Raw genomic sequence first — 27623 nt, forward strand, 5'->3', positions numbered from 1 at the left:
ACTTTCCATCCTTATATTAAAACAGCTCTGAAATCACATAAAGCATTAATATATACAACAAATCGTTTTTTATTTTAGGCAACATCGGTACTAGAACCTCACATAACGATTGTTAAGGTGTTAAAATACCCTTGGTAGGACCTTCAACCATTTGAAATTTTCATCGACTGATATGCTATGGATAGTCTGATAAATAACTTTAGTTATAATGAAAATCTAGTTTTAATTTAGAAAACCTAACGAATAGAACTGAATATTAGCATCAGACAGTGTAGTTGATTAGATGTAGTATAGCTAGAATAATTAAGGGTGTTGGATTCAAGAGGAATCGAAGTGTACCAAACAAAATACACAAAATGATTTAAGCTTAGAATTAAATAAATTACTCTAATTAAAATACTTATGATTAATGATACTTTAGATTTGATTTTGAATCACTGTATGATTATGATAATTCATGCGAATTGTAATGAAGTTCAAATTAATTAGATCGGGTGATCAAGTCATTAATCCTATAATTCTGAGTTATCTACCAGCAATGATAGCTCCCTTAGACTTAGTCAATTCGTTCATCTTATGCAATGTCTCAATAGGTATGATCAGTCATATGGTTAATGACAACTTCTCAAATTGTCCAAGTTATCATATCAGTAACAAATATTAACTCAATTCTATTATGTTTAGCATAGGGATACAGTCGGTCTCTAGTCTTACTGCCTACGTCATTAATGGAGTCTTAGACCACTAATGTTAGCAAAACAGTAGGATACAAAAGATATATAATCTGAACCTGATATTAGATCAGATAGTAAGCATAACGAAATTAACATTAATACACATATATCTTTAATTAATATAAAAATGAAATGACGATGAAAATGTATTAGTATCTTATTAAATGACTTGTAATATCCTTACATAAAAAATAATACATTTTCTCTTTCGGTAACAATAATTACATTTTATCAGGTAGATATAAAATTATATGGTTCAATTTTAAGTAACCAAGGTGGAAGTTGCCAAAAGTATACATTTTTTTTTTGCAATTTATGTGTTAGTTAGTGCCGGTATACATTTATGGTGTCACTTGCTTTCTTGGGGGTAATGGTATTAGGTTTCTTTGCCTCAAATTTACGTATTGAAGGAAGGTTGTGAATTAATGTAAAAGGGAAGGTTTATAATCTTCTCCCTTTTAAAACAATCCAAACAATCAACTTATCTATGCCTAACCATAGTGTAAGATAAGTTAGTTAATATAAACGCAATGCTTTTTCTAGGATATTGTCATAATTTCATTTAACTAATACATTTTACATATGTTTACTACCATAGTGTAAGATAAGTTAGTTAATATAAATGCAATGCTTTTTCTAGGATATTGTCCTAATTTCATTTAACTATTACATTTTACATATTTTTACTGAAAAGACAAATTTGCTGGTAATGATAAACATTTATCAAGATGCAAAAATTAAGAATTTTTTTTTTAAAATAACTATTAATTTCATAGGCTACATGCGAACTTAGTAGTGGGCTCCAAAATAGCTAGTGAACTAAAAATATTGTCTAAATGAGCCCATTAGTCCCCACCAAATGTTTTTTATACTAATATCAATCTAAAACTTCTTAATAATAATAGAAAATTCACTTTTTTCTACAAAAAAAAAAAAAAAAAAAAAAAAAAAAAAAAAAACTAAAAAAATATGTTAACATAAATCCATTTTTTGCGAGTGAATAGTAATCGAAAAAACTATTTTTTTCGTAGAAAAAAAAAATTACGTTATATATATCTCATTTTGCTGTGAAATGTTTTTCTTAAGATCACCCCAAAAAAATCAACTTAAAAAATATATTTTTGACAAAAAAAATGATACCGGTGAAAACTATGTTTTTTTTTCAAATAAAAATAAATAAAAATAATAAAAATAAACAATATTTACAGGGTTGATTTATCTATCTATCTATATATATATATATATATATATATATATATATATATATATATATATATATATATATATATATATATATATATATATATATATATATATGTATATATATATTGTACTGTCCCAAAAATATTAGTAAAACATTTATTTTCAAATCACCCAAAATGATATAACCATTTGTTCTAAAACCAATCGGAGTATAAATATTTTCAATATTAGAGTAAATCAAATAAATAGTGTGGAATAAAAATCCATGGGATATTGTGAGGTCATACCAAGTCATTCCATTTTGAACCAGAAGTATCTAAAACTATAAAACAAGAAAACCGTAAGCACAAAGCTTAGTGAGTTCCTTAACATAACGCGCCCCTCCCAACATAACGCGCCCCGCCCGGCATATCAGGCCCCGCCCAGCATGACGTGCCCTTCCCAGCATAACGAGCTACACCCAACATACTTGTAAGAGTCACAAAGACAATCCAACACTCTACATAGCATAGTGCGAAAGCTCACCTCACACTTGAATATGATCAACCACAACTCGAACTAATCAAGGAACTGGGGCTACAACCCATTTATCGAAATATTCAAGATTAGTCCTTAGACTAACTATTTATCCAAAAGTCCACCAGGTCAAAATGTCAACGGTCAATGTCACCCGATGTGATCATTACGTCGTGACCACCCACTTGCCAAGTCATGTGAGCCTTATGAAAAACGAGTCACAAACAGGCCAACCACCACGTCGTGGCAAACATGCTACCATGCCGTGGGAACTGGACAGAAACAGCTTAATGGATGAAGGTCTTATCCCTTTACTCCAAGAGCTCCAAAGCACATATTTGAATCTCCTTAAGGTCTTGATGGATAAAGGTTCCAACTCTATCTATTAATACATTCCAATAAGTCAAGATCTCGAATCCTAAGTTCTTAATGGTTGCACCAATTTCTTGGATACCACCCTAGGTAAATGAAGAACACTTTCCAAACAATACCATGGTGTAGATGCTAGATAATGCACTCAAATGCTATGAGGTTCACCCAAACTCCAAAGATAATACAGTTAGGACTAAAATTTTCATAAAGTTACCTAACATAAGATCTAAAGTTATAATGAACAAGGTTGAGACTTTATACCTCCACATGGTCAGAAATGAGATAAAGATGCTAGATCCAAGCCAAAATCAAGCTCCCAAACCACACGATGAAATCCTTCTTCTTCCAAGTTTCTAAAAATACCTTCACACTCTTAGAACACACACGAAGAGGCTAGAGTATGGGTGGGGATCATTTTTAGAGGATGGAGGATGCCAAATGAGGCATCCCTAGAAGTTAGTGACTTTAAATAGGGCACTAATCTCGGAATCTTGTGTCTTGAACCCTATATGCCACCACATCGTGGCCAAGACCTTTCCATGTCTTAGAGGTTTACGGATGCATGTTTTCCTAAACCAGTATATGACGTCTTGGTCATTCCATCACCATGTCGTGGCCTAGTCGAAATCCAAAAACTTAATTAATGAATATAAATTCAAAAGAACCATACAAGGAAACGAGTGTTACAACTCTCCCTCACTTGAATCAAATTTCATGCTTGAAATCCGTTATTGCAAATAATTTAGGATAATGTTCCCTCATCTCATCTTCAGGTTCCCAAGTCAATTTCGAACCCTTTCGATGATGACATTACACCTTCACCAATTCCACTACTTTGTTGTGCAAGGTCTTCGTATTCCTATCAATAATCGCAATAGGTCTTTCAACAAAATTAGGCGCTCGTCGACATGAATATGCCAACCAAGGAAACCAGTGCAGAATCATCAGCCAAACACTTCCGCGGATGAAAGACATGAAATGTTTCATGGATCTGGATAAGCTTAGTGGGTAAATCCAATCAATATGCAACCTTGCCCACCTGGGCGATAACTCTGAATGGACCAATAAATCCGGGGCCTAACTTGCCCCACTTCCAAAAACAAATGACACCTTTCTAAGGTGACACCTTCGCAAGCCCAAAATCTCCCACATGAAATTCAAGGTCATAGCGATGTCGGTCAGCGTAACTGTTCTTCCTGCTGTGCATGGTATGCAACCTATCTTGCACCTGTTGAATCAACCTAATGGTATTGACCACCACCTCGGTACACCCATCACCCACTGACATACCAAATCCCAACAAATCGGAGTCCGACATCTCCTCCCATAAAGAAACTCAAAGGGAGGCATGAAAATGTTTGCATGATAACTATTATTGTAGGAGAACTCAGCCAAAAGAAGGTGGATATCCTAACACCCACCAAAATCCAACACACATGCCTACAACATATCATCAAGAGTCTGAATTGTCCGTTCACTCTGTCCATCAGTTTGTGGGTGGTATGTAGTACTGAAAAGTAGCTGAGTACCCAACTCCTCATGAAACCTCCTCGAAACCCTAGAAGCAAAGCGGACGTCGTAGTTGGAGACAGCTGAAACAGACACCCATGTCGTGCAACCACCTCTTTGATGTAAATCTCGACTAATCTCTTTACTGATGAACTCTCCTACATTGGGATGAAGTGGGCACTCTTGGTAAGACAATCAACAATAACCCATATAGAATCAATCTCGTGCACCATCCTTGGCAAATTTGTGATGAAATCCATAGTGAGATCCTCCTATTTCCACATGGGAATAGGTAACAGTTGCATCTTGCCATGGTGTCTTGAATGTTCAGCTTTGACTTTCTAGCAAGTCAAGCACCGCTCAACGTACCATGTTATCTCCCTCTTCATACAAGGCCACTAGTAGCATACTCTCAAGTCTGTATCCATCTTCATGGCCCCTAGATGGATTGAAAACTTTTATTTGTGTAGTTCCTCCAACAATGTCTGCGTAACCATGCCAAAAACCGGAACCTATACATGCTATATTGAGTCAGCAATCCTCAACTATCTCTAACAAATAAAGGAATTTGCCCCTAGATTCTATCTTCATCCCAATTCTCCCTCTTCAACCCCTCTACCTATGACTTTTCGATTAAATATAACAATGGTAAAAAATGCCCATCCTAATACATAGATCTCTAATAGAAGTACTATCCGCCTTGCAACTCAAGGAACCAGCCATTATATTGGCCTTCCTAGGATGATACAAGATCTCACATTCATAATCCTTCACCACATCTAACCATCTATGCTGCCTCATGTTTAGTTTCGACTGATCCATCAAATATCTCAGACTCTTATGATCTATGTTGCTGGTACACTAGACCCTATATAGATAATGTCGCCAAATCCTCAGTTCAAAAACCATAGCCTCAAGCTCGAAATCATGAGTAGGGTAATTCGCCTCGTGAGGTTTCAACTATGTCAAAGCATATGAAATCACATGACCCCTCTACATAAGTATTGCACCTAATACCATAATCAGTGTATCGCAATAAACCACAAAATCATCTATACCCTCAAGAAGGGTTAGTATCAGATCCTCACATAATATCTACCTTAAAGTCTCAAATGTCACTATCTTTTAAGTCCCCCACCGAAAAGTAACATTCTTTTCATCAATGGGGTTAAAAGGACATCAACTTGGACAAATCCTTAGTGAACATCCAGTAATAACCTGATAACCCAAGTAAACACCAAATCTCAAAAGGTGACCTCGAAACCTCCCACAACATCACGAGCTGATCTTGCCTGGATCGACCAATATATCATATTGGTGAATGAGGTAGCCCAAGAATTACACCTTACACAACTAGACCTCACACTTGGAAAAATTGGTATAAAACCTTTACCTCCTTAAAGTCTATAGAACAACCTATAATTGATCTTCATGATGCTCCTTGGTCTTATAATAGACCAAGATAACATCAATAAATACAATCTTAGGGTCCAACATCGGCCTGCACACCCGGTTCATGAGAACCATGAATGCTTTCAGTGTTTTTGTGAGCCTGAGTGGCATCACCAAAAACTCGTAATGACCATAATGAGTCCTACAGGCCATCTTCTGCACATGCTCTTCCCAGACCCTCATCTGATGATGAATCGATCTCAAATCAATACTGGAGAATCAAGATGCACCCTGAAGTTGGTCAAACAAATTGCCAATCATCGGAAGTGGGTAACGGTTCTTATCCATCAACTTGTTCAACTTCCTATAATCAATGCACATCCTACACAAACCATCCTTCTTTTTCATGAACTGGATTGATCCCTTATCTAAAAACTCATGCAGTTATGTAGACAACTCCAACATCCTCGGTGGTGCTAAGCGATATGGTGTTTTGGCTATCGTAGCCCCACCTAGAACCAAATAAATTTGGAACATTAAATGCCTCTCAAGATGCACCCCCAGTAAATCCTTAGGAAATACATCTGGAAATCTCGACTGATATGGGCATTTTCCACTGTCTTCCTCTCCATCATTTATGTATCTATAATATAAGCCAAAAATCCAAAGCATCCTTGTTGTAGATACCTCCTAGCCAATACAGCTGAGCAAATAGTTGGCCCTCGCTTTGTTCCATCACAATGAATAACCAATACTCCCCCACTTGGGGTTAGAACACTCATCAACTGATGCTCATAATCAGTCATAGCCCATTCTGGCTCATGCAAACCATTCCTATAATAATCTTTGTCCCTCGTAGAGGAATAGGAAGTTGATATGTTGGATACCTATCGCGAATAACTCGATAATGTAACCCTAATAGACACTCAGAGCGATCATAGTACGTTCATCAGCAATCTCTACCTCAAACGGGTAATCCGAAGATCTCAGAGTATCACCAAACTTCTCGCTAAGCATAAGAGACAAAAACGATCGAGTAGTACAAGAATAGAAAATAACATCAGCAGTCATACCATTGACTAAATACATCCTTATACACGATCAAATAAAAGATAAGCATACTTAATGAAAGAAGTAAAAGACATGATATAGATACATACCAGTAACAACATCTAGAGAAGATCGGACCTCCTTGACCATCAATTGAAAATCTCTAGTCCTCACTACAAGAGCCTCTCCATTGCCCTCTCATCCATCAGTAATCCTTGGCATAGTTAGAGCTTGTTCCCACGTCGCTCCACCTGATAATCTCAGGCAATCGACCTTCTTATGGCCAGACTGATTGCAATGTAAATATATGAGTGCTCCCCGAGTGCAATCCCTATTATAATGACCCACTTGTCCATTATTAAATAAGCTCCCTTCTTTATCACGATAGCTTCCCCTATGCGACCTCCCATATTTGGCACAACAGCCTCAACCCTACTAGTCTCTCGATCACGAATCAAAAGTCTTGGGCCTCTTCGCCAGAACCGTAGCTTTCTGAACTTGCACTTTATTGCACTTCGACCGAAAGTCCCACTGAATATATCACTTTCGAGATCTGTAAATCATATCCTCTAAGGTCCTACAACTCGAAACGCTAACAAACTCCCAAATCTTATCTCTCAGCATGTTGAGATATCTCATCTTCTTTATCTTCTCATCAACAACATATTGCAGAACCAACAAAGCCCTATCCCTAAACATGGCACTGATATCTACCATAGACTTTGTTGTCTGGTGAAGTTCCTAAAACTCTCTCACCAACGGTTGCACCTTGATACCATGTGCAAACCTAAATCTAAACTTGGCAATGAAATCGGGCCAATTTATAGCCTCAACTGCCTCCGCCCCATGGCATGACCGACCTCCTCCACCCAATCGCGACCTTTGTCCCTCAGAAGGCAAGATGCAAATTGATTATCGACCCCTTAGGGAAGAAGCTTGTCCACTGAGTGCTCTCCATGTCTGCAAGCCACCATATACTAGAAATAGGATCCTTCTTCTTGGAGAACTCTGGGGCTCCACAAGCCTTGAACTCTCGGAAGGTGAGAGTTCATGCCCTGAACTAACCAAATACAATCTCTTCTTGAAAGGCCCTTAACACCCCTCTCCCGAGTTCAACCTAAAGAGAGAAAAGAAAGAAAATGGGAGGAAATGAGAGGAAAGCAAGAGAGAATGGTGCTCCCGAGTTTCATTAAAGGAAGGAAGTGCAAGGAAATGGAAGGAAAACTTTCCCTCCTACCTTTCCTCCCAATTTGGGAGGATTTGAAAAGAAAGAAAAAAATGTTTAACTTTCCTTCCATTTCTCTCCGACTCGGGAGCACAAATGACAATTTCTTTTTCCTTTCTTTTCTCTTCTTTTCTCTCCTTACTTTCTTTTCTCTTCTCTTCTTTTCTTTGCTATAACTCAGGAGCGGGGTGTAAGTGCTCATCCAAGAAGTCCATAATCCCTTCCTTGATGTTTCCAAAAGTCACATGAGTTGCATCCAAGATACCAAGAGTGATCTCTGATGTAATGAACTCGTATATTCTCGCATCAATCGGCTCAACATTAGTGCCTGAACCAGAACCAGAGCTAGAACCTTGGGTAATCACCACCATACTTAAATACAACAGCACAAAAGATTAGAACGTACTAGAAAATTTTCTCATGCTATAAGCTTCTTAGTATCTCCATGACTTTCCTTGATTCGAGTATGGATCCTGTGCTTCCAGTAGAACGGGATCAATACTACCTTCCACACATATTCGTACCTCTTTAATGTGACATCCCCATTTTCACGGCCATAAAAGACCGATTTCGTTTATGCTTTATAAAAATCAAAGTACTTCTTTTAACAAAAACGTTGCGGAATTTGTTCCCAGAAAAACATGATAAATACGTTAATAAAACATTTTCGAAGAAACGTATTTATTTCATTTTAAAACGTTTGGGATGTCATCGTTAATACAGAAACATAAGCATAAACAGAACTTACAATTATTTACACTAGTGATCTACATCTCTTTAAATCTCTCAGTGCAATGTCACTTCATATCAACACCTGTGATATAAATAAACTGAGTGGGTTAGGTTGGGAAACCTGGTGAGCACATAGGGTTTTCAACCCACAATAATATAATTATTATTTTTAAACATCAAACAATCAACCCAATTACCCATTCCCGTTATCCTCACATTACATCCCTAAAACATCTAACACAAGGGACCTAGTCTAAGGATTATCATTAGGATGGACACTACTACTAAGGGTATTCCTTGGCAATGAAAGTCCTAAAGGAAACCATCTGGAGGATGGAGTACATCTAGTGAGCACACAGTTCACATAGTTTGAATAAACACATAGTTCGAATAAACACACAGTTCGAATAAACACCTACAGGTTGCGAGCCTGCTAGTGTTCCACTGGACTGTCTAGAATAGTCTGTGGTCGTCATCTATACTCCGCTAGATGACTAGATCATCAAGAACAGCTATAACGAGGCCTCTCATTATTTTATTTTGTCACACAGCAACTATTACATCTACCCATGTTTTACCCAACACATTTTGTAGATATAAAATACATATACAGTCTAAATCATTGAAAACATGTATAAAACGTTCATCCAGCATAGATAGCAAGTATACAGATAATATACACACACAGCACGTAATTTATATAAAATACTTCATATCTATGTGTAAGCTGAAAGTAACTATGCACTCACTTGAAAGGTGGTGACTCAGCACTCGGACAGCACTTCGATACTCTCAAAACGATTTTCCTTTGATAAAACCTAGTACCAATACCACTAGGGTTTAGTCTAACGATAACCGCGACAAATTAATTAGTCTGACTATTATTAAGCATTAATAACACTCAATATAACTCATAATAATAACCCAAATAATTATTTTAAGGACCTAATAACATTCCTATAATTATTTGAAAGCTATATTAAAAATTGCGTAAGCGTAGCACACTTACAACGAATTTTATCGAAAACCGGAACTTAATTGGAGCAGCGTTTCGAAACCGAAAGACTCTTTTTCTAGGGACTCCGGGAGCCTCGGGGCTTCCCTCGGGAGCTAGGGATTTTATCTAGGGCTTAGGGGTGGTTTGGGATTGTAGAGAGAGAAATTAGTGAGAGAAAGAAGAGATCTTGGAGTGAAGAATTATGGCAGCCTCGGCCTTCTATTTATAGCCCAGACTTCGGACCTTACGCTGGGCGTACCGAGGGTACGTTGGGCGTACTCCTCGGATAAGATTGCCAGCCTCGGTCCAGCTGTCTTGCACTCATCTCGGAAGGATCAGACCGAAGTTACACTAGGCGTAACTTCTTCGTACGCGGGGCGTAATAGCGAGGGTGACGCGTCAAGATCCGAAGTGAAGCCTTGGTCAGCAAGCAACGGCTGAGATTTGGCCACGTCATCTCAGTTTGCAATTTTCCTTCTCGACTTCTAAAAATCATAAATTTCACATACGAGCTCCATTTTCGATGTTCTTTATATCCACGCGAAGGTGGGAACATGCTCTACAACTTTCGTTTAGACTCCGTCGGCTAATTTTGACTCTATTTTAAACTTTATATTATTAACAGGCCGGGATAGGATTGGTCCGTTAAATCCTCGTAACTTCTTCATCCGACGTCCGTTTTTGCCCATCTTTTTCTCGTTACGCTACTCTTAATGAGATCTTCGATTCTCGTTTAGGTCGTGTCGGCTAAAAATCACTCGATCTAATATTCGAATTTCGGGTTGTACACTGCTAACTCGAAACTTCGAAAAATCATAACTTCTTCATACGAAGTCAGATTTGGGCTTTCTTTTTATGGATGTTCTTAGTTTAACATATTCTACGACTTTCATTTAGATCGCTAAGGCTAAATCTCGCTGTTCCGTCGCGAAACTTCGACGGGTCATAACTTCTTCGTCATAACTCGGATTTCGGCGTTCTTTATATGTACGGAAACCTTGTGACATATTCTACAACTTGGTTAAGATCATTTATTCTAAATAATCTTTTCTCGAAAAGTCGTTTTCGATTCCTATTGCCTCTAGTTGACTAGCCCGGATCTGCGGGCGTTACAATTATCTCCCCCTTAGGATGATTACGTCCCGGAATCATCAATGAAACAGGGCTCGTATAATGACTCCATACGTCATCTCTTCATCCTAGGTAATAATTATAACTTCTATATTCCTTCAAGTCTATCTCTTAGACTTATTGATTGTAAGCAGTACTCGATCGTGCACTTGCTCTCTACCTCAGGTTAGACTCCAAATTATGACCTTCAAGTCACAATCTCAATCCTTACTGGATACGAACTTGAGATGAGTTCTTTTATTACTACTATAGATCTATGTGTCATATTCTAATGACCTATCATCGCATGTTGCAACGCTTAGACTCGGGTCTTTTAGAGTTAAATTCTAAAATAGACTATGCCTTCCTTCATGTTCTAATGTGATATAATCACACTTTAACATTAGGCATTTCTGGCTACCAACTTCTTTAACAATGAGCGCGATACTTCTATTGATCGCTTTGATTTCAATTGTTTGGTTTAAGTCGGACGCTACATCAAACTTGGTTCTCTGAACCACGTAACCTACTCAGCGTAGTCGGACTCTATGTGATATGACCATTAGGGTCAGGATAACAACAATTTTCTTAGTCATTACTAAAAGAATGGTAACGACATACTTGAATAAAACGAAATCAATTACTAGCTTCTTTGTAACCTTGTGACTTTCCTTGATCCAAGTGTGAGTCCTGTGCTTCCGGTAGTATAGGCCTCTACTACCATTCACACCTACTCATACGCGTCCCAAGTATTGTCCCGTAGTTTTTCCAAGTCACCATACAAGAAAACCACACAACAACTTAACACATCAGATAACAAAACAAAGGTTTTATATTATTTCTTGAAACGATTACATGGGTGTTCAAGTTCACCCTAGACTATGCCTCTACTAGGCTACATCATACGAAACTATGGCTACTGCATAATCCGATCTTCGGGTATAATGTCCTCATCCTTGATTCCTCGCATGGTTCTCTGCTTCGTCGAGGATCATGTAAAATGCTCTTGCCTTTGGTTTTGGTGGCACATTTGGCTTTGTAGCCCCTTCTCTCTTTGGGCAATCCTTTGATATATGTCCATTGTTCCGGCATTCGTAACAGAACCTCCTACTGGATGTATAGATATTGGCATAATGCTCGTTCTTCCCACACTAAAAACAAGTCACTTCTTAGTAGCATCTCCCATAGTTCTTCCGTAGTGCCTTTGGCTTTGTAAATCCTCTTCTTTTTGGGCAGTCTTGCTTGAGGTGCCCTTTCTCATTACATTCGTAACACACCCTGGTGTTGAATGTACACTCATCGGCGTAGTGCCCATGCTTTCTACACTTAAAACAAGTTACTCTCCCATGGTGCTTCGGCGGTACACTTGGTTTTGTAGCTCTCATTGGACATTCTTGCTTGAAGTGTCCCTTTTTACTACACTTAAAGCAAACTTCTTCCTCGGTTGGGCATTCGTGGGCATAGTAACCAGTCTTCCCGCATTTGAAGCAGGTTACTTCCTTAGGGCATCTACCATTGTGTTTCCTTCCATACTTGTCACACCATTTTGCTTCACCTACTCCTCCAGACTTCGAGGACATGTTGTTCTTGTCAGACCTTGAAGAACCCTCAAATTTCCTCTTTTTGCCAATCTCAACCTTGCTGGCGATACTACCATTGATCACTTCATCAACAGACCTAGCAACCCAGATGGTCGCCTCAAGAGTGGGTGTCTGACTTACTGGCACAGTAAGTTCGTCCTTACTTTTTTGAAGTAAACGCCTTGTTTCTTCCATCTGTTGATCAAGCATTATCCGCACCATTGCTTGTACTTCGGTCATCATGACTGGCCCAGGTGCAACTTCTTCTTCAACAGGTATTTGCTGAACCACTGGGGGTTGGTTCCTATTCTCATTTGCATTCACGTTTCCACTATGGGTCCTTGCCATCTTGATCTATACACCAAATAAGGTGAATCTAGATCTTTACTTAGGATTGACGGTTAAATCATCCTTATCACTCCGAAACGTTTATATGCTAGTTCTAATATCGTAGTCGTACGTTTAGAATCCTAAACACATAAGGTTTCCAGATCCGGTCGGCAACAGACCATAGATCCGAACAACTAACAGCATATCAGGCACAAGTATTTAGCACATAAAAGCATGTTAGGCATAATTCCTCAAATTATCTAGTGCTCACACCTCACAATCATCGCTTAGCATTCCAAGTTTAAGACTAGAAATAAATCCATATTCCAACTTCGCTTAAACTAATGCTCTGATACCAACTGTGACATCCCCATTTTCACAGCCAGAAAAGACCGATTTTGTTTATGCTTTATAAAAATCAAAGTACTTCTTTTAACAAAAACGTTGCGGAATTTGTTCCTAGAAAAACATGATAAATACGTTAATAAAACATTTTCGAAGAAACGTATTTATTTCATTTTAAAACGTTTGGGATGTCATCGTTAATACAGAAACATAAGCATAAACAGAACTTACAATTATTTACACTAGTGATCTACATCTCTTTAAATCTCTCAGTGCAATGTCACTTCATATCAACACCTGTGATATAAATAAACTGAGTGGGTCAGGTTGGGAAACCTGGTGAGCACATAGGGTTTTCAACCCACAATAATATAATTATTAATTTTAAACATCAAACAATCAACCCAATTACCCATTCCCGTTATCCTCACATTACGTCCCTAAAACATCTAACACAAGGGACCTAGTCTAAGGATTATCATTGGGATGGACACTACTGCTAAGGGGATTCCTTGGCAATGAAAGTCCTAAAGGCAACCATGTGGAGGATGGAGTACATCTGGTGAGCACACAGTTCACACAGTTTGAATAAACACACAGTTCGAATAAACACCTACAGGTTGCGAGCCTGCTAGTGTTCCACTCGACTGTCTAGAATAGTCCGTGGTCGTCATCTATACTCCACTAGATGACTAGATCATCAAGAACAGCTATAACGAGGCCTCTCATTATTTTATTTTGTCACACAGCAACTATTACATCTACCCATGTTTTACCCAACACATTTTGTAGATATAAAATACATATATAGTCTAAATCATTGAAAACATGTATAAAACGTTCATCCAGCATAGATAGCAAGTATACAGATAATATACACACACAACACGTAATTTATATAAAATACTTCATATCTTTGAGTAAGCTGAAAGTAACTATGCACTCACTTGAAAGGTGGTGACTCAGCACTCGGACAGCGCTTCGATACTCTCAAAACGATTTTCCTTCGATAAAACCTAGTACCAATACCACTAGGGTTTAGTCTAACGATAACCGCGACAAAATAAATTAGTCTGACTATTATTAAGCGTTAATAACACTCAGTATAACTCATAATAATAGCCCATATAATTATTTTAAAAACCTAATAACATTCCTATAATTATTTGAAAGCTATATTAAAAATTGCGTAAGCGTAGCACACTTACAGCGAATTTTATCGAAAACCAGAACTTAACTGGAGCAGCGTTTCGAAACCGAAAGGCTCTTTTTCTCGGGACTCGGGAAGCCTCGGGGCTTCCCTCGGGAGCTAGGGATTTTATCTAGGGCTTAGGGGTGGTTTGGGATTGTAGAGAGAGAAATTAGTGAGAGAAAGAAGAGATTTTGGAGTGGAGAATTATGGCAGCCTCGGCCTTCTATTTATAGCCCAGACTTCGGACCTTACGCTGGGCGTACCGAGGGTATGTTGGGCGTACTCCTCGGATACGATTACCAGCCTCGGTCCAGCTGTCTTGCACTCATCTCGGAAGGATCAGACCGAAGTTACGTGGGGCGTAACTTCTTCGTACGCGGGGCGTAATAGCGAGGGTGGCGCGTCAAGATCCGAAGCGAAGCCTTGGTCAGCAAGCAACGGCTGAGAGTTGGCCACGTCATCTCAGTTCGCAATTTTCCTTCTCGACTTCTAAAAATCATAACTTTCACATACGAGCTCCGTTTTTGACGTTCTTTATATCCACGCGAAGGTTGGAACATACTCTACAACTTTTGTTTAGACTCTGTCGGCTAATTTTGATTCTATTTTAAATTTTATATTATTAACAGGCCGGGACAGGATTGGTCTGTTAAATCCTCATAACTTCTTCATCCGACGTCCGTTTTCACCCATCTTTTTCTCGTTACGCTACTCTTAATGAGGTCTTCGATTCTCGTTTAGGTCGTGTCGGCTAAAAATCACTCGATCTAATATTCGAATTTTGGGCTGTACACTGCTAACTCGAAACTTCGAAAAATCATAACTTCTTCATACGAAGTCAGATTTGGGCGTTCTTTTTTCAATGTTCTTAGTTTAACATATTCTAAGACTTTCGTTTAGATCGCTAAGGCTAAATCTCGCTCTATCGTAAATTCACTATTTACGCTTTCTGATGCCGTGTCGGTTCCGTCGCGAAACTTCCACGGGTCATAACTTCTTCGTTATAACTCAGATTTCGGCGTTCTTTATATGTACGGAAACCTTGTGACATATTGTACCACTTGGTTAAGATCAATTATTCTAAATAATCTTTTCTCGAAAAGTCGTTTTCGAATCCTATTGCCTCTAATTGACTAACCCGGATCTGTGGGCGTTACATTTAAGAATCATCTTGTATCCTCTTAGTCACTACAATATGGCAACTATCATGAAAACTATGCCAAACATCATACATATCTTACTACAACACTACTAAGCTCTCCTAGTAATTATCATCTCACTTGCTTTTGCATTACTAGGAACCACTATCAACATTGTTGGTTTCCTTGTGCATACAAATTAAACATAATACTAGATCAAATAGACTATTGAAAAACTGTTCTACCCTAATCCCACAACCAAAAAAGGAGCATGAAATAAAGCTAAATCAATCATTATAAAGCTATATAACCCAAACTATGTACAATTCTAAAACATACACTTACAAAATAATATTATCAATCTAGAATCCAAGTAGCACATTACATTCATTTCCCCTAGGCTATAAGCATCACACATATCAGGTAATTCTATCATACAATTCCTAAATGAATCATTAGCCCTATACTAGCATGAAACTCACATAATAGCATACTAAAGCATATTACTCATGTATGGGTATTTTGATAATCTCTAACTTGAGCTCGGCTTATCAGAATCCTATAGGCAACCTTGTTTGTTGATTAGACAAGAAAAATGCATTCATCTGACTTCGATGCAAATTTGTTAAGGTGCTCCTTATTGTTGATCACAAAACATCTACACCTGAATATGTGAAAGAATGGGACATTCGGTTTTCGATTGTTGCTTCCCTCATAAGGTGTTTTGTTGAGACGCTTGCAGACAATGCTTTGGTTTTGGATGAAGCAAGCAGTTGGCACAACTTCGGCCTAGAAGTATAGAGGAAGATTTGCAAAGTTTAACATGGATCTGGCTGCTTCTACCAGAGTACGATTTATTCGCTCTACTACTCCATTTTGTTGCAGTGTGTAGGGAGCAGAAAAGTTGTGACTGATACCTTTGGAAACCAAGAAACTATTCAGGAGATGATTAGTTAACTCCGTTCTGTTGTCATTTCGGATTCTGTGAACTGGTAGCTTGATTTGGAGTTCAATATCTTTTATGAAGTTTATCAAAACCTGCGGCGTTTCGGATTTGAGTCTCAGGAAGAAGACCTAAGTTAAATGAGTAAAGTCATCAATTATAATCAGTATGTGCTTCTTATGATGGATACGGGCTACAGTAGATGGACCGCAGAGATCAATATGCAGCAACTCTAGAGGCTCATAAATTAATGAATTAGTCACCAGTGAATGACTTCTCTTTGATTATTTACCACACTCACAAGCAGGGCAGAGTGTATCATTGCTGTATTTCAGAATGGGAAGACCACAACAAGTTCGTTTGAGACAAGGTGTTGATATATCAAAAGTTCAGATGAGCTAGCTTACGGTGCCACAACTAGCTGACTTCGGATACTGCTTTCCATAAAAATAACAACTGTGGTTTCCCAATGATCAATGAAACATCCAAAGGATACATTGTTCCTTCGGATATGAATTTAATCAAACAGATGCTTCTATCACTTTTCATAATGTAGCAGTACTCATTATTAAACACAAACCCATGGAAAGCTTTAAAAAGTTGGCCTACACTGACGAGATTATTCTTAAGCCCTTCTACTGATGAGTTTATAAAACTCTTTGATCGATTAGATCTTATAACAGGCAAATCAAGAAGGTAATAACAGTAAGATAAAAACACAAGAATGAATCTGAATGAGTCGAATGATTCAATTAACTTAATCGTAAGCAGAGCTCGATGAAGAACTTCCGCTGTAAAGGATATTAGGGTTACAAAAGAATAAGAACGTGAACGCTATCAAAATCTCTATCAAATCTTACGTTCTAGAATGCATTCAAGCATCTATAAATAGTAAACCCTACAAAATAACTTACGGATGGACAGGCCCATACCGGAGACTAAACTGGACTAGCTAACGAGCCTAAGACGCAACACAAACTAGACCTAACAATCTCCCCCTTTGCGTCAATTGGAGCGAGACTATCACTTCTTCTTGCTGGGTCCAGCTGCCGGAACCTTCTTAGTGGTATCAAACAGATGAGGGATAAGAGCAAGGATTGTCTGTCTGAAGCGAATGTACCACTGGATCATATCATCGAAGTACTTCTTGTCGTCTGCTGAGTTTTGCTTGCAACGATGAATGATACCCAAAACATGTTCCAGGCATGCAGTGGTGTATAGATGTTTGTCTGCCAAATCGAACAGGCATTTTTGGCCTTCGTTTCTGGTAAACATAACAGAATTTCTTTTCGGGTCTATCTTCCCCATCTGCATCATGTTCAGATCACTTGTAGAGCCAATAGGAGAAATAGTCGGATTTTTCTTGAAGACACTAGCAATCTCTTGATCCATCTTGGAAACTTCCATTATGTAGCAGACAAGCATCCTCTTGAAGTGGTCAATGATTGGACCATACTCTGCTTCATTTGGGAGAAGGATGTTGTGCAAAATTATCCAATCATGTGGATTTAAATTGGGAAGATCAGCTAGCGAAATGGCATGTTCGGTCTTGGCAGAACCTCTCAGCACCTTGAACCGAACGTTCGTGAAGTTCCCTTCCCGATACGGCTTGAGGACCCGAACGTTGATAATCATCTGAGCACTCCATGTTTGATACTGTGGTTGAGTAGCTCTCAGATAGAACTCGACAAGATCCCTGTCAACCTTAGGATGAGGATGAGGGATATTTGCAACGTTGTCAAAGGCATGGAAAATGAAGGCCTTTCGGGTCAGTGGCATGTCGAAATGAGAATCAACAGGATTAATACGATCTAGTGATATCACCGGTTCGAGCCACAAGATGCTTGTGGTTTCAATCGCTTCTTTCAACAACTTCTTAAGAGTCCATGGAGGAAAAAGAGTTTTCCTACTCTCAAGAAGGTCGTGAGCCTCTTTCATCTTTCTTTCAGCTTCCTCAGCCTCTCTAGCAACCCGAGCGCTCATATCAGCGTCCTTTTCTCGACCTTGCTTTTTCAAGAGATCAGCAATCGTCTCTTTGTCGTCGTCACTATCTTCAGCAATTTGTTTCCCTTTGTCTTTGACACCCGAACCTGAGGCTTGGCCTGTTGGAGGAGGTTCGGTTGTTTTTGTTGCTGTAGAAGTGGGAGGCGGTTGAGATACATTCTCTCCCCCTTGTTTCGGAATGGACACAAACTCAAGGAGCCCTTCAATTTTGCTAAGGAGAGAAAGGGCGGGAGCAAGCTTTTCCGCAAGAGTACGCCTCACTTAATAGTTTAAAATTGGATTATGTGCTTCAAGGATGTTTGAAAGGGCTGCGTGGACATCCGAAACACACGATGAAATCACCTCTCTTTCAGATCGAAGAGACTCAATCTCCTTTTGAGAATTGGAGAGTTGAAGATTCTTGACCTTAAGAGCAGTGGTCTTTCTAGCGAGATCATCCATGAGGGAGTTCTCAGCAGCTAGATCTTCATGAAGCTTGGTGAGGCGCTCCTCAATGGTCGCCTTAAACGCTGAGTTGTCGTCGGTGAGAGTTTGACGAAGAGTGGCGAAAGACGTCAGTTCTGAGGGAATTGAGGTAGCCATCTTGTTGACAATCGGGTCAAGCTTCGTTTTGGTGGCTTCGGCAGTTTCCTTTAAAGACCGCAAAAGAGAGGAGGCATCAGTAAATAGTTTTTCGACTTTTTCGGTCGCAGCAGCACAGGCTTTGGTGGAGGCGTCAATGGCGACAGTAGCTGAGCTAACGGAGGCTTCATGAGCCTTAGAAAAAGCATCAACAATCTTCTGAATAGCAGCCTCAGAGATGGTAGACTGTGATGAAGAAGAAGAGGAAGCGATAAGAGAATCAATCTTCTCGTGAAGCTCCTTGAGATGCTTTTTGGTGACGCGAGCATCATCATCATCGTCACTCTGCACCTGATACGGACTGTAGTAGACCGAATCAAATGTCATATTTTCCCCACCAAGAAATAGTTCTTCATCCTCTGCGGACTGAGCAGGAGATGAGGGTGGACGTGAGGGTGGAGGCTCGATAGTGGGAGTGGGTTCGGGTGTTTTAGTAGGAGCCCCCGTATCAGATACGTTGGTTCTTACTTCAGTGGTTGTTGTGGTAGCTTCAGTAAAAATGGGAGGGGGTACTGGGATAGAAGTAGGTGGTATTTGAGTAGTAGAGGTTATGGGGGGAATGGAAATAGGAATGGTGATTGGTGGAGAAGAGACAGGTGAACTGGAAAAGTGTACTTCTGGGGTAGGCGATCGTGGAGGAGTGTTACCACGAGGAGACTCGTCAGAGTCTGAATTGTCTTCCTCAGATTCGCTTGAGGAGGAAGCGAGTATCAGTTTTCGCCTGGGTTGGGTTTTTCGCTTCTTCAGTGGAGGAGAGTGAGCAGCCTTGGTAGGTTTTCATTTCTTGGGAGAAGGGCCTTTCGCTCCCTTGCCAACCTGCTTGTCTTTTCCCTTTTCATTTTTCTTTCCCCTTGGAGCTGGCTTATCAGCTTCGTGGATGGATTTGATCATCTCAGGAGTGAGCTCTCTAGGACCAGAGCGACGAAACTCCTTGTAAGTTCGGATGATACGGCTTCAGGCAGGAACGTCTCCAAACATTGACTCAGGGATGGAGCCAATAAACTGAAATTTTGATGCATCGGATACTATTATCTTCGTGGTATGGAAAGTACCTATCGAAGAGAGTGGAGAATCAGCAACAATGGGGACTTGATACTTGTCCATCACCCATTTTGTGACTAGATTCCAGAATCGAGCGTAGGAGATCTCGGAGTGTCGAGACGTGGATGCAAGGCTCTGGATCAGTTGCTGCCATAACACCGACCCATAGTCAAGGTTGATTCCGTTGTATACCCCATAAAGAATCGTGATGAACAGACGACTTGCTCCGTCTGAACCGGCACTGCGTTCCGATAACCCCTTGAATAGCACCGTAAATAAACCGTTCCATTGTGGAGGCAGGCATGATTTGTTGAACTTAGTAACCGTCGTCAGAACCTCGGTGTATCCCATGTTATAGAACATAGAAAATAGGTGACCCACTGGAATGGATTCAAGATTAACCCTAGATGAATCGGGTTCAAACCCTAAAAGTGAGCAGAATCGCTGCTTGGAGATTGATGCCTTGTGATCAAGAATGTCGAAGAAGATCCTATCGACAGACTTATCATAATGAGCAGTGGCAAAGATTTGGGATAAACATTCCATTGGAACAGCTTCAGCTTTGGTGAAAGCGGGAGCAAGCGGCGAGTATTTGAGGCATTCGATGATCGGGAACATGAAGGCATCATAAACATGTGGAGTAAGATCGATGATCAGACTCTGTTGAGGACGAATCGGCAGGATGTGGGAAGTGGCATGAACAGATGATGAATCCGCCATAGAAGTAAAGAAGTTGGGAGAGATGATGAACAATAGAATTCTCAAAGCTTTTCTTGCTCTCAGAATTTTGGGTGCAGTAAAGAGGTAAATAATGGTCAAGATTACCTTTTATACTGTGGCTAAAGGAGAGAGAAGAATCAGTTCCGAAATCTTCGAAGGAACTACGAAGGGTTTTTCGGAGGTGATTGATGCGTGACAGTTGGTAGCCCCGATGATTACGCGGGAGAGAAAAGAACTATCCCGATTCATGCGCCTTCCCATCAGGTGCCGTTTTAAGAAAAACGGTTCCACTTCGCACGCCTGTCATTCAAGCGCCATTTGAAAATCAAATCGATTGGACTCCCGCCTGAGTCAGCATCTTATCCCTTTAGAGGGAACGCCATCTTAAAGCAAAATGACCACGTGTAACAATGTGAGCCACATCTCTTTTTTTTTTAAAAATTGCCTTGTTAGTAATGAGACCAGAATTATGGAAAATCAAAAAGATTTTCGTGCTTAGTGTGTAAAAGAAAAAGAAATAAAGCAACACATATGTGGGAAATTATGATGTCAATAAAGACACGAAACAATGGATCCCGGGCATGAATCTCTTCCTTCAAAGTCAAGAGAGACCTTAAAGTAATTGTTTGGTTTCCCGTTGAATAACGATCAGACACTTATTGAGAAGTGTTGAAAGGCTTCTTTTAATCGGGCTAATTTGGGTGGCTTTCGCTTCAGTTTAGAATTCCGGATCTTGACATAAGACAGAAATCTACCGAAGTACTTGTGAGACCATTGTAGTCTGTTGAACAAGTAGGTTTGAAAAGAATCTAAGTGGCATCGTGAAAATATTTTATGTGAAATCTCAAAGAAAAATAAAACTGGATTCCAAGGGAAGAAATGTTATGGGATTTAACAATTTCATAGGAATCACACAAAAAGAAATTAGAGATTTCATGGTACATCCCCATGGATAAGTTCGTCAATTCGTTAGTGAAAGCTAGAACAAAGTTGATTGTTCACCGCCAATGCATAGTAGGTATTGAATTGTGGATTTCACTTAGCACGTAGTGACACGAAGCTAAGATCATGAATACATAAATTGTGTAACCATAAACCTCAGTGGTAATTTCTGAGAGTCTCAAGGGTTACGTTTATGAAGCGAATGAGATGGAGAAAAATAGTGTAGATGGTGTAAAGAAACCAAAGTACCTCTGCTATTAAAATAAGGACCAAGCAGAAAACTCTTATCTCATGTGAAAAGAGAGTAAGGTAGCTCATGATTAGAATAAATATAAAAGCCTAATTGGGAAGACAAGGTTTGTATATACCAAGTCAGTAAGGCTATTATTCAGAATCGAGTGAGGCTTTGGACACATACATCAGCATGCTTCTAGGGACACTTAACTACTGAAAGAATTTCCACACAAATAGCCATACAAAAAAAATTAATGAACACTAAAATAAAAATTGTTTTTGGAGTTTTTGATTGATTGAAAATAAAAAAAAAGTAAGAAAAAGATTTTGGAATTTTTGATTTAAAGAGAAAAGAAAAAAAAAATGAGACAAAAAAAATTTGGAACCGAACCCGAGCGTTCGGTCTATTTCAGTTGCAAAAAAAAAATAAATTTGAAAAAGAAAAGAACTTTGAAAAAAAACTTTGAAAATAAGAGAGATGAAATCTAAAAAAGATACAAAAGGTTTATAGCCAAAGAAACCACCTTTGAGTGATAAGAGAAGATAAGAGAATAGGACCGAACCCGAGCGTTCGGTTCATTTCGGCACACACGTGAACCGAACCCGAACGTTCGGTTCATTTCGCTTCCAACTTTTAGTTTTGAGAAGTAGTTTTTGGTACTGGCTCCGATTCCATCATTCCTAGCCCTTGTAAAATTTTATTGAAACTCGCTTCAGGAATAGCTTTGGTGAAGATATCGGCCAGTTGATCAGTGGTTCGAACAAAGTGAATTTCGACGTTTCCATCTTCCACATGATCCTTTATAAAGTGATATCTCAGTGCTATATACTTGGTCTTGGAGTGTTGCACTGGGTTATGACAGATCCTAATTGCACTTTCTGAATCGCAATAAAGTGGGATCTTTTTCATATTAAGTCCATAATCACGGAGCGGGCTTTGGATCCAAATCACTTGAGATGTATAGGAGGCAGCTGCAATGTACTCTGCTTCGGCTGTAGACAGAGAAACACATGTCTATTTCTTTGATTGCCAGCTAACCAACTTCCCGTCTAGGAATTGGCAGCCTCCAGTGGTGCTTTTCCTATCTTTTTCACTACAAGCATATGTGGTTCACGAGGATTCGCCTGAAACCTAGCACAATAACACACATAGAACATTATATCAGGCCTGGTAGCAGTAAGGTACATTAAGGACCCAATCATCTGGCGGTATAACGTTATATCGACTGCCGGTTTTTCCAAGGATGGTGTGAGCTTGGTGCCAAACGCCATTGGAACTTTAACCTTTGAGTCTCCCATCATGCCAAATTTAGCAAGAAGAGTCTTGGTGTATGCTTCCTGGTTGATAAAGATGCCTTCAGGTCCCTGTCTAATTTTTAAACCAAGGAAAAAATTAATCGGACCCATTGAGCTCATTTCAAATTTAGTCTCCATCAGCTTTCTGAATTCAGCTATTAAGCTAGGATTCGTTGAGCCAAAGATGATATCATCGACATAGATTTGAACTATCATAAGGTGGTTACCTTCCTTCTTATGAAAGAAGGTTGGGTCAACCAAACCTTGTTTGAATTTTGACATCTTTAAGAACTTAGTTAGCGTTTCATTGACAAAACCTGGAGGTTGCTCCACATAAACCGTTTCTTCAAGTTCTCCATTCAGAAAGGTGCATTTTACATCTATTTGGTAGACCTCGAAGTTCTTGTGTGCAGCATAGGCCAGAAATATTCGAACAGATTCCAGTCTAGCTACCGGAGCAAAAGTTTCTTCGTAATCAATTCCTTCTTCCTGGCAGTATCCTTTCACCACTAGATGAGCTTTATTTCGAATTACATTACATTCCTTGTCCATTTTGTTTCTAAAAACCCATTTGAGACCCACGACTGAGGCATCTTTAGGAGTTGGAATGAGGCGTCATACCTTGTTTCTTTCAAACTCATTGAGTTCATCTTGCATGGCTTGTAACCAATCGGAATGATCAAGAGCTGTGTTGACAGTCTTAGGCTCAACTTTGGATACGAAAGAATTATACATGCAGAACTCTACTTTGGAGAATAGAGATGATTGCTTTCCCTTCAGTTGAGATCGGGTCAGGACATTTTCAGAGACATTACCCACTATCTAAGATACAGGATGATCTCTGGTCCATTTAATAAGAGGAGGATAATTTGGATCATAAGATGGATCCAATTCGGTGTTGACCATTTCTTCCAATTCAGATTGACTATCGTCATCGAAAAACATGTCGGAATTCTCCTCCTCGACTGATGAGCTCTCAGGTGCAGCAGAACTCTAGGGTGTAGCTGGACTTTCTGGTGCTACAGGACTCTCGGGTGTAGCAGAGCTTTCAGGTGCTACAGGACTTTCGGGTGTAGCAGAGCTTTCGGGTGCTACAGGACTTTCGGGTGCTACATGACTTTCGGGTGTAGCAGGAATAGAATTCTACCCCTGAAAGTGTGAGTTCGGTTGATTTGAAGGAAATGGATTCTCCCCCTCGACTGAAGTACCTTGCTGAGGAGGTTCGTTTGGAACTTTTTCTCCTTCACCCATTTGTTTGGCTGCATCTTCGACGATTTGCTTTAAATGGTTCGATTTTGTTGTCTACTGCCTTGGCTTCCGAGAGAGTAGCTTTCTCAGGTTCATCGAATAATTCCACAAACTGATCAAACAAATTAGCAATGGTGGCCGTGACCTGACCTGTTTGAGAGAAAATCTCTCCAATTGCTTCTTCAGCAGCCTTTAGCTTCCTAATGTAGTTATCATCGAAAGTCGCATAATATGTTTCTTCGATCTTCCTAGAACGCTTGTTTAAGACTCGGTATGCTTTTGAATTAAGAGAATATCCCAGAAATATTCCTTCATTAGCTTTAACGTCAAACTTGTTACGATGTTCTTTGGAGTTGAAGATGAAGAATCGTGAGCCGAACACGTGGAAGAATTTTACGTTCGGCTTCCTGTTATTGATGATCTCATAAGGAGTAAGAGAGAAATGCTTGTTGAGATAAGACCTGTTCTGTGTAAAACACGTTGCAGCAATAGCATCAGCCCAGAAATATAAAGGAAGAGAAGTGAAACTTAGCATAGTTCGGGCCGCCTCACACAAGGATCGGTTTCGTCTTTCGACAATTCCGTTCTGTTGAGGTGTGTTGGGGGCTGAGAAGTTGTGACTGGTTCCTTTTTCTGCCAAAAAGTCTTCAAATTCTCTGTTCTTGAACTCCAGTCCATTGTCGCTCCTAATGTTGCGAACGACTTTTCTCAGTTGCACTTCAACCTGCTTAATGAACATCTTTAGCTTAGGAGTAGCCTCAGATTTGTGCTTCAAAAAGAACACCCATGTAAAACGTGAGAAATCATCAACAATAACAAGAATATACTTGCTACCGCCAATGCTTTCAATTGATGATGGACCACACAAGTCAATGTGAAGCAACTCAAGTGGTTCAACAACTTTTGTGTTTATGATGGATGGGTGACTTTGACGACTTTGTTTCCCCATTTCACATGCAGCGCACAAGTGTTCTCGATCGAACATGAGCAGTGGAAGACCCTGAACATGACCTCCGGTGACAAGCTTGTTGATGTCTTTGAAGTTGAGATGTGAGAGCCTTCGGTGCCACAACCAGCTTTCGTCAGAATGAGCTTTGGACAAAAGACATATTATTGGATTTCCTTTGATTGGTTTGAGATTGAGAGGAAACATTTCGCCTTTTCGATCTGATTTAAGAATGACCTTGTTGGATTTCTTCTCTATAATCTCTGAACCTTCGTCGTCGAATGAAACCTTGAGACCGGTACCGCCCACCAGTTGAGATACATTGATGAGATTGTGCTGCAGCCCTTCAACGTACGCCACCTTTCTTATTGTAAAGTCTCCACTGGTTATCAACCCATAACCCTTTATCGTTCCATAAGAGTTGTTTCCGAACTTGACATTCCCACCATTTTGAAGAGATCGAAACTCCCTTAGCTCTTCCTTCCTTCCTGTCATGTGACGTGAGCAGCCACTGTCAATGTACCATTCTTTGTCGAACTGCTCATCACTTATAACCTGCAAAAATTAAGTAGATTTAGGAACTCAAAGTTTCTTGGGTCCACGTGAGCCTTTCACAGGAACAGGAATATTAAGAGAAACATCAACAAGATATGTTCTTTTTATTAATGTTGTTTCATCTTTCCTCTTAATAGTGAAAACTTGGATTTTGTTAGGGTTAGTTACAGACGTTTTTGTTTCAGATTTTGGTGTTTGGGTATTAGTCTGCTTTCGGTCTTCCTAGACTGAGGAAATCTTCGATTTTCCTTTCAAGTTCGTTGATGATTTTGAATTTTGTGCAGGAACAAAATAGGGTTTAGAAGAGAATTGAGAATGAGAAGAATTAGAATGGGTGAATTTAGACTGGGATTTTTTCTGACTTGAGGTTCTAAATGACCCTTTTGTTTTTAGTCATTTGAGGGACCGAACCTGGACCTTCGGTAGCTTTTGCCTTTGTGACCGAACCTATCCTTTCGGTTGTTGTTGCTCTCGGGACCGAACCTGTCCTTTCGGTTGCTTTTGCTTTCAGGACTGAACCTAACCTTTCGGTTCTGTTCCTCATGCGGCCCGAAAGTCTTTTTCTCTTACTTTGAATTTCTATCATGATAAGAGAAATGAGTTTTTTGAGAGCGCCAAAACTGCTTTCGCTCTGAGAGATTCTTTTTGTATCTTAGGTTTCTTTGCTGCTTTTGATTTTTCACCTGTTTCGGTTGTCTATGGATATTAGCCTTTTGCTTTAGCTTCTTGACAGCCGGTTCGCTCTTTGTAGATGAGGTTTCGCTTGTGGAGTTGACTTCATCTACAGGTATTTCTTTTGTGCCACTTGTGCTTGGCACGTCAAAGTTGTCAGGCTTATTCAACGGCTCTGGTACATATCTTCCTTTTGTTTTCCAGGACGTTCGCTCTGACAAACCAACTGTTTCGTCGGCATTATCTATAGGAGCGGACCAGAAGAACTCATCACAGCCATCTGTGTTATCTTCGTTCACTATGGCAGTGAGTTCGGCTGTTTGATGTTCGGTTACTCCTGTGACTTTATACACCTGATTTTGAGTAGTTCTAACCTTCTGAAATACAAGAGCTTTTTCTTTGAGGGCTGGGGACTTATTCTTGGACAAACGAGCGAATTCCACAGAATTTTCAGAAATTAGGTTTTTGTGGTTTTCGGGTTCACTCTTGACAAACTAAGAACAGTCAACTTCAACCTCTACAGAAATTTCACTCATATCATCGTCTTTATTAAGTTCAAATGCGTTTTTAACATCAATTTTATTTTCTAAACTTAAATTGGCACTCAATGAGTTGAATTTTTGTATGGTTTCGGTCCTTAGTTTCAGCTTATCGTTTTCATCCAAAAGATTTTTCAGCATGTACTTATGGTCTTTGGACTTTATAAAAGATTGTATTTTGTCCAGACCATACATATAAGTAGGATTCACATCATCAGACGATACAACACTTTCACAGTTGTATGCTTCAGCATCTATTTCATCCTCCTTAAACTCAAGGAAGGGTAAAATCATGCGATATATTTTCTGCCCTATTTCACAATTCAGATGCAGTTGAGTAATGTTAGCATAAAGTCTTTTAGCAATCAAACAAAAAACATTTCTTTGTTTTAAAAGTTTCAAATTGTCTCTTTGCAAATAAATGTTTTCATCCTTA

General features: G+C 39.4%; 1 protein-coding gene across 1 annotated transcript; it reads right to left on the minus strand.

The window, feature by feature from the left end:
• Nucleotides 1-12009: 12009 nt before the first annotated feature.
• Nucleotides 12010-12642, minus strand: LOC111886327 (uncharacterized). Its single transcript, XM_023882566.1, has one exon. The coding sequence runs from the start codon at nucleotides 12640-12642 to the stop codon at nucleotides 12010-12012; it is 633 nt and encodes a 210-aa protein (XP_023738334.1).
• Nucleotides 12643-27623: the final 14981 nt, after the last annotated feature.

Source organism: Lactuca sativa, chromosome 2, assembly GCF_002870075.4.
Source record: "Lactuca sativa cultivar Salinas chromosome 2, Lsat_Salinas_v11, whole genome shotgun sequence".
Lineage (NCBI taxonomy): Eukaryota > Viridiplantae > Streptophyta > Magnoliopsida > Asterales > Asteraceae > Lactuca > Lactuca sativa.

Excerpts from the sequence above, each read along its gene's own strand:
- LOC111886327 (XM_023882566.1), bottom strand. The coding sequence starts at position 12,642 with ATGGTGCGGATAATGCTTGATCAACAGATGGAAGAAACAAGGCGTTTA.